Here is an 8,236-nt window from a genome sequence, read left to right on the forward strand (position 1 = left end):
CATAAATAAGACTTGCTTTTTAGGGAGGGTGTTCCAAAAAGGGATTTCCCCCTCCCATTGATTCAGAGCAAGATTTTAAAAGATTCAGATAGCTGCTTTTGAAAATCCCTGTATGCACCTATGTGAATCTAAATACCTTTTAAAAAATATCTGTCTCTATGGGTCTGATGGTGAAACAGCAGAGCATGGAGGGGATCACTGTGTTGAACATAGGAGTAAGTAACTGTGATCCTACAGCATCCCTAAATAGGTCTATCCTGAAATGCAGTGGCCTGGTGCAGGATGACCTCAAGTGTGAGAAACAGGAAAGTCTTATGTTGTTGGCCAATGTTTTGTTTCATTTATAGAGAATCTCATCACTGGCACAGCTGCTCCCAGGCATAAGGGCTACATTTTCCAGAACTCACATTACATTTGAGTGTGATGTGGTGTATGTGTGAAAACAGTAGAACTGTGTGTGCATAAAAGATTTTTGGATGCAAGTCTTATTTGCATGCACAAGTTCTGCTGTTGGCACGCAGTACTAGGTACTGAAATTTAGAAGCTGGATTGAGGCCCTGGTTCCTTTGAAAAATTGGCCTAATTCAGCAGTGGCATAAATGATAGCATATTTGCACATTGGCGATCTGATTCTGATCACACTTGGACTGATGTAAAAATGATTGGCATCAGATCCTGGATTTGAGTTGGGTAGAAAATAGGTGTTAAAGGGCACTGGACAATGTGTAACATGCACTACAGTTTAAGGCATGACTGAATTTGGCTCAGGATCTTCCACAGGGCTATCCCAGTTTTGAAACTGGCCTTAATTATTAGGGAATCATTGTTTTGCAGCCCTTCTTATTCTAAAAGCTATGGCTGACTGTTCTCACCTTCAGGGAAGTGAGAGTTGTCAGGTGCATCCAAAGAAAGGGAGTTACCAGGAAACATGGGCAATCAAGGGGATACTTTGCTTTCTTCAAGTCACAGCTTCCCCCCCTCCCTCTTTAAGATAATGGCCTAGGACTTATTTAAAAATGGGGAATGATTAGCTGTGTCATTTGGAGATTTCATTTTAACTTTCCTTGGATGGATAAAGGCTGCAGGTTATGCACACAGGGGACAGACCATGGGTAGTTGTAGTTTATTTAAATAATAATCCCATTTGTCTCTATGTATTCAAGCTGATAAATGGCTGCAGTGTGTTGACAGCTCAGCACATTATTTAGAATCATTCATCACTAAGTTCACTCCCAGGCAAATATAATTAGGGCAGTTTGACTTCATTTGCAAAAAAGTTAGTCAGTTGGTTTTCTGGGGTTTTGGTTTTTTTTCATCTCTATCCATCACTGGACCATCTCGGATTGGCAGTGGTCCCTTTGGTCTCTTGTAATTAGTTATTGTTTGGGGAGGGGGGTATTGAAGAGGATAAGAATTTAGAAATGGCTATAAATGCTCTCGTATTTTTACAGTACTGACATATATATGGTTTGAGACAACAGGCAATGTGGTCCAGTGGCTAGAGCACTGGGCTGGGAGTCAGGAGACCAGGTTGTTTTTCCTGCCTCTGTCCATTGACCTAGGCATGTCACAGGGCTATATATTGATGCTTAGCCATGGGCCTGAGTAGGGAAAGGAGTACGATTTGTGCAAACGCCTTTGACAGTTGCAGCCCCTGTAGTTGGGGGTATTGCCTTTGTACATCTCAAAGCTAACAACTGGCCACACAATTAACTGCATTATTAAAACGATTTAGGACCAGCCCATATTCAGATCCTCCTTCAAGTCGCTTTATCCTTTTCCAAAGCTCTGAGCTTGAATTAAAGGTGATGGAGGTGAGGAAGGATGGTTTAGTGCAGAGGACAGTAGATTGGGACACAGGAGATCAGGATTCAATTCCCAATTTAGCCACAGCCTCTTTGTGGTCCTTGGACAAGTAATTTAATCTACCTTGTGCCATCTGTACATTGAGGATAACAGCACTTCCCTAACCTCACAGGGCTGGTGTGAGGATAAATACATTAATGGCCACAAGACATTCAGTTGCAGTGAGGACAAGGTCATGTAAATACCTCAAGAGTGAACATACCAGCTAGAGGCCTGATACAAAGCCCATTTAAATCAATAGGAGTCTATTTATTTAAATGTGCTTTGAAAAGTTGATTTGTAGAGCCTGATCAGAGAGATCTAGTGAATCTAGTGGAATGGCAAATTTAGGGTAATAAAAATCTCCACATTACATTTGTACTAAGATCGTACCTACAACAAGCATTGCATAAGAAGAAAAGTTTATAGTGTCAGTACACAGAGCCAGAGCCTCAGCTGGTGTAGCTCTACTGACTTTGTTAGAGTTATGGGTAATATTTTCAAAAGAACCCAATTGACTCAGAAGCCAAAGTCCCATTGAGAGTCAATGAAACATAGATTCTTGAAACTTTAATCTTATGACAATTTACATGAGCCAAGGATCTGGCCCATGTCTGAAAATATATAACAAACAGTTGCTCTACCTAAAGGATCATGTAATGCCTTAATTGCTTCCCATATTGGAGAGGTCTCTCTCTCTCAGGCACACACAGAACTAATGGCATTTTAACTGGCACCATCATCTAAGTCATGTAATTCACTGTTCTGCCATCGTAAGTTTGTATTTGGTGAAGAGTCAGTTATAGGAGGACAGGTTGCACATACTTCATAAGGAACCAAAAACAAAATAAAAAAAGGAATTTGCTAAGAGCAGTTTGCATATATTCTCTTCAAAACAGCGTGCTTTGGTTTTTTGCAGGGTGCAGGCCTTAAAGCTGCTCCAAAGTATTTTTGTGCTGAGCCTGGGACTTACTCAAGAAATCCCCATCACAACCTTGACTTTCCCCTGCCTTGAACCTAGTGTAGTCAGTTACATCTCTGCAGTGTAAAATGTTACCAAATCTGTCTTCTGCTTTTACTTACCTCATGGTAGTAAGCCACCTTGCACTCACTCTGTTCAGATGGTTACACAGAAGAGAGAATCAGGCCCCACATCACTATAACCTCACAATCCAGAAGTGTGCAGTTCATAATCCTCTTCCTTACTGCTAAAGGAAACAGTTTTTGTTTTTATAAATACCTAGCTCACATCCTCCACTGGTTCCATTAAGCAGGCTGCATTCCCCTAAACACAGTCAGTCAATACCAATTATCTGTACACTGGACAGGGAGAAGGCTGTGAAACGGCCTAAAAAACACAAACTCAATACATGTGGCTGTCTGTGGGACTTAAACCTTAGCATAAAATTGAAAATCAACAGTACAAAGTGCAGTTTGTTGATACTATAAGCAATCAGGAGCCATACATAATGGAACATTGCAACTGCTAACAGCAGGACTCATAACATTTCAGCTTGTTTTCATGGACACAAGGAAGTGATCTTTAAAAGTGGACAATGACAAGATGCTCTCTGAGTACTGCAGTGTGAGCTGGCAGAGTGTTTCAATTCCCCATCACCACTCCTCCTGCTGGATATTTCTGAATGAAGAATGGTTTGATGTACATTAGGGTGGGCAAACTTTTTGGTCTGAGGGTCACAGTGGGGTTGCGCAACTATATGGAGGGCCAGGTAAGGAAGGCTGCCCCTCCCCAAACAGCCCAGCCCCTGCCCCCATCGGGGCCCCCCCCTCAGAACCCCAGACCTATCCAACCCCCCTGCTCCTTGACCACCACCTCCAGGACCTCCCCCTCTGCTCCCTGTCCCCTGACTGCCATGACCCCTATCCACACCCCCATCCCCTGACTGCCCCCCCTGAACTTCCAACCCATCCAACCCCCCTGCGGCAGGCCAGAGTGCTGGCAGCGCAGCGAGGTGAGGCTGCAGGGGAGCGGGGACAGCAGGGGAGGGGACGGGGGCTAACCTCCCCAGCCAGGAGCTCAGGGGCCAGGCAGGATGGGCCTGCAGGCTGTAGTTTGCCCCACCTCTGCTCTACATACATGAATTTGCTTTCAGTGTATGTACTGGAAACTACAGCTAATCTTCTCAGGTTGTCCCAGGACCAGAGGGGAAGAACTGAACAACTAGACACAATCTGCTGAATGCTATTTTATGGCAGCATAGTGCAGATTAGGATGCTAAAATGAATACACATTCCTTGAGCCACCTAAGAGACTAGGTGAAATCCTGGCCCCATTGAAGTCAATGGTAAGACATCCATTGATTTCAGTGAGGGCAGGTTTCACCCAAAACTTAAAATTGAGCTGAAAGACTAAGTTTATACTAAAGCTCAGAATTTTGAGCACGATTTCTTGGAAACACTGACTAATGGGTCATATTCTCTGCTGTTGCAGGTCAGTGTAGCCACCTTGTCTTCGATGCAGTTTTGCCCATTTACACCAGCAGAGCATCTGATGCATTGAAGATAAGGGCCACCAGTATCCTATGGGATTGACAGAAGCTATGAATTTAAAAGAGGGGTAAATGTAAATTGAATAGCTGGACAAACTTCCTCCTAGTCAGATCTATTTGACTGAGAAATAGACTCCCAAAGGAAGCGTGGGAAATTTTAAAATTGGATTGGAAAAAAAGCCTAGAAAAGTGTATTGTAAGAACAATTTGGCAATGGCCAGAAGATGGGAGCAGTATGAAAACAAATGTAGATTAGACTTCAGATTCTGTATCAGGGTGAGATTTCTCACCCTGCCAATCTGTCAAAATATTGATATTTTGCTTTATAACTGCAGGGAAATTCCAAAGAATTCTACTTTGACCTGGGAAGAAAAAAGTTTTCCAAGACAAGCTGGCATTCGAAAGCTAATTGCAAGCCTGAATTGTGATGCCCTACGACATGTCTATGGAGAGCTAGACCTAGAGGTTGAAAGGAAACCACTCATGTGAACAAGACTTCACTTCTTCAGTCTTTCATTTGTCTGTGTTTATAGGGGAAAAACAGTTCAGAAATATTTTCAGCTCTCATTGTCCTAGAGATCCAAATACATTTACATGTCAATGAAGCAAAGTAACAGAACACACCAGGGAGGGTTGGGAATGCATTTATTTGGTTATGAGTGTTCCAAATTAAGATAATACTAGTTAAAGGCAACTTCAGGCCATATTACTCTTCTAGTTCACATGAATGTATACCCCTTTGCATTGGTACTGGGAGGGAGAAGGTTCCATTCTCCAAAACACTCTGAACTTTAGTTTTAATTAGAGCTGGATATTTCCGTGAACAAAAACTTATAAACTCATATGGTAAAAGATAGTTTATGTAACCTAAGGGGTTGCTTTATCTTGTGGTGGTAAAGTTTCCAAATTCACAGAGCAGCTCACTTTGTTGAAAGGATTTATCAGGGTTTGGTACCTCAAAGCTGCTGCCAATTAGCACTCTATGCCCTCTTGCTGTGTCTTTACCCCACTCTGTCTGCTGCTAGTGCACTGTCCCTCTCATTTGTCCCTAGGCTACCATATCTCTGCCCAGGGATACCATATCTCTGCCTTGGGTGCACCAAGCTCCCAGTTCATTAATCAAAACCTTTCACCTCTGTTTAAAGGCTTCTGTCTTGCCACATCTACCTTCTCTCCTTACCACACTTAGTAGGGCCCTTATTATTCCTTCGTTCCATGAGTGTAGAAAACAGCTGGTGCTGACAGGTGTTCCCTGCCCCTTTATGGAGTTCAGGCTCCACCGACCTGGAAAGTGGGCAACTAGGGATAGAAAGGTGTGGACAGGCAGCAGGCTGGGAGGAGTAGAATCCAAACCCACAAAGGAAGCAAGTGCAAATGAATAAGTCCTCTCTGTGCTGTGGAACCTTTCAGGCTGGTTCAAGAGGCAGCTGTGATCAGGTGAGCTCCTGGTATCTTGGTTTTTGCAGGAGCAGCATTCATTAGCTAATAGGAGCCAGTGGGGCTGAGCATGGCAGTTTTGGGAGAGCTCCCAATGAAGATTGGCACAGATCTCTGGGTAGTCCCAGGGTAGAGGATGGAATCATAGCTTCTTCCAGGGGGAGGGTACAGCCACATCCCCTGAGAGATGGAAACTCTAAAGCCTGATTTCAGTGTCTTCTCTCCTTTACAACTTATTCCTGCATAAGGAAGAAATGAGAAGCCTGGGGTCCCATTCTAAGACTGATCCTACCCATAGCTGTTACTGACATTTCTATGGATTCCATTCTCACCGTTCTTCTTGCACCACTGCTACTCAGCTGAAAGGGAAGTACTTCCTGGCATGTTCTGTGTAATGGTGGGGCTCTCAGGGATGCTGATGGGACTTAGGAGATCTAGGAGAGAGAGTGCTGCCACTGATACTGAGCCCTATTAAGATTTTTCTAGGGGATTTGAATTTTATTCCTAAATACACATTTCCTCCCCAACCCCAAAACATACCTTGTTTCCCTGTGTGTATTATGAATGCCTACTGAAATACTTCACAGCATTTTATTCATTATAAAACAAGTGGGGGGGGGGGGAGGGAGAGGGATGGGTCTCAAATTATTCTGTATCTGCAGTAAAAAAATCTTTGCTTGCCAAGCTGTAGAGATTTACTGTATGGAAAAGAACACAGCCCATGCTAACAAACAGCATGTGTGGGATACTTCATCATTTTAAAGGGAGATGAGAGGAAGTGGGTACAAACCTCACATCTATTAAATAATATAGCTTTACTGTGCAGTTTATAGGTGACATGTTATCTGATCAACGAGAGAAAGATGCTTTGCCTTAACCTCTCCAGTCCCATGCTCCTCTTCTTTCCCCATGATGTCTCCCCTCCCCACACTTACAGAGCCTCTACCCAGGTAAAAGTAATTTCTTTAGGACAAGTGCAGAAATTCTCTCAAGGACAGGCAGCTAGCTAGGGGAGAGATGGCTTGCTTTGTTAGAGTATATGGGACAAATTTTCAAACAGAGACACAAGTTGCACTTACAAAATTTTTATGTATACCTCATACTACAGTGCTGGGTATGGGACAGAAAGATAAGTACCCATTGCCTGCCTAAGTGGGCATGTTCACATGGGGAATGGGTAGGCGTATACCTAAAGAGTACCTGTTAGCACCTGGGCTTTAATGCAGCCGTGTTCACACAGGGTTTTGCCAGCTCAATTTACATTACCTCATTTGAAAATTTGTCCTTACTTGTCCAAAGGCTCTCAAGGAGCCCTCTGTGTTTAGCAGTTAACAGCATGCTGAAAATGCATTACAGCAAATTATGTTTAGTGATCATATGTTCCTTGCTCAATTCTACAGTATCTAATACAAAATATCCACATTTTGCTACTGAGTATAAATCTGCTTGCTTCTGTGCATTTTTAATTAGAACATAATAAAAACCTTAAAATAAAGCCAGTCTGATTATGCAATAGAGCTCATAGCCTGTGTTTTGTATCTTGAACTATCATATCTCCTACAATCCAGCAATATAGTACACTACTTGCAGCATCTGTTAAGGGGTTAAAAAAATACCCACAACTGGGAAAGCAGAAGGCTGCTTAAGAAACACATCAATAAGAAACTCCTCTCTGATACCAAGGAAAAAGCCCTTTACTTAAAATGTTTTCCCAGGGCCATTGTGACTATTATAGCCACTGCTTTGCTCCCTGGTTTATCAGCTGAGTACCCAATATATTTATCCAGCAAGGAAGTTAACATTTGCAGGACAGATCACAGTGACAGCAGAAAGACTCCATGGACTTCCCTGGTGTCCGAAACCCTTTAAATGGCCAGTATTCTTTGAATGAAACCACAAACATCCCAGCTTCTAAAATAGGCACCTTTTAGCTAAATATACACTTAGCACTGTACAAACATTAAGCTACACAATATCCCTGGAAGGCAGGCAAGTATTATTCCCAATTTACAGAGCTATAAAGTGAAGCGAAGATGTTCAGTGGTTTGACTAGCATCTAAGGCAGACTCTTAGCTCCTATTGCCTCCCCATTCTCTACAGAGAGAGTTGCCCAGCCAAACATAAGGAACACTGAATAAAAATTGAATAAGGACTCCAGAACTTGGGTCATAGATTTTAATGGGTTTGACGTGAGTAAGGGTCAGGATTTGGCCTAATTTACACATACGATGCTATATGGAGAATATATTCTATACATACCCTGCCATCCCCCAAATTACACTAACACAGGAAATGGGCCCAACCCAAAACCCCAGCTCCAATACCTCTGAACTTTGGGGAAGTCTAGAGCAAAGTTTGAACTTGCCAGCTGAGGCCTTCTTGCCAATGGGTTGAACTAAAACCATATGGATCCAAGCTTCATGGCTCAGGACAATCTCTAGCAA

At 42.8% G+C, this 8,236-nt stretch overlaps 1 protein-coding gene across 2 annotated transcripts in view; it reads left to right on the forward strand.

Annotated features, from left to right (window-relative positions):
• F13A1 (coagulation factor XIII A chain) overlaps positions 1–7,287 on the forward strand; it is an 88,780-nt gene extending 81,493 nt beyond the window's left edge. The window contains exon 15 of one of the 2 annotated variants that reach the window (XM_084620958.1): positions 4,691–7,287. In XM_084620958.1, coding sequence (XP_084477084.1) covers positions 4,691–4,844 — 154 coding nt within the window. In that variant the 3' untranslated portion in view covers positions 4,845–7,287. Of the gene's footprint in view, positions 1–4,297; positions 4,671–4,690 lie in introns of those variants that run through there. The other variant, XM_084620959.1, reaches the window with a different exon arrangement.
• The last annotated feature ends 949 nt before the right edge of the window (positions 7,288–8,236 follow it).

This window comes from Lepidochelys olivacea (assembly GCF_965140295.1).
Source record: "Lepidochelys olivacea isolate rLepOli2 genome assembly, chromosome: 2".
In the NCBI taxonomy this organism is placed as follows: domain Eukaryota; kingdom Metazoa; phylum Chordata; order Testudines; family Cheloniidae; genus Lepidochelys; species Lepidochelys olivacea.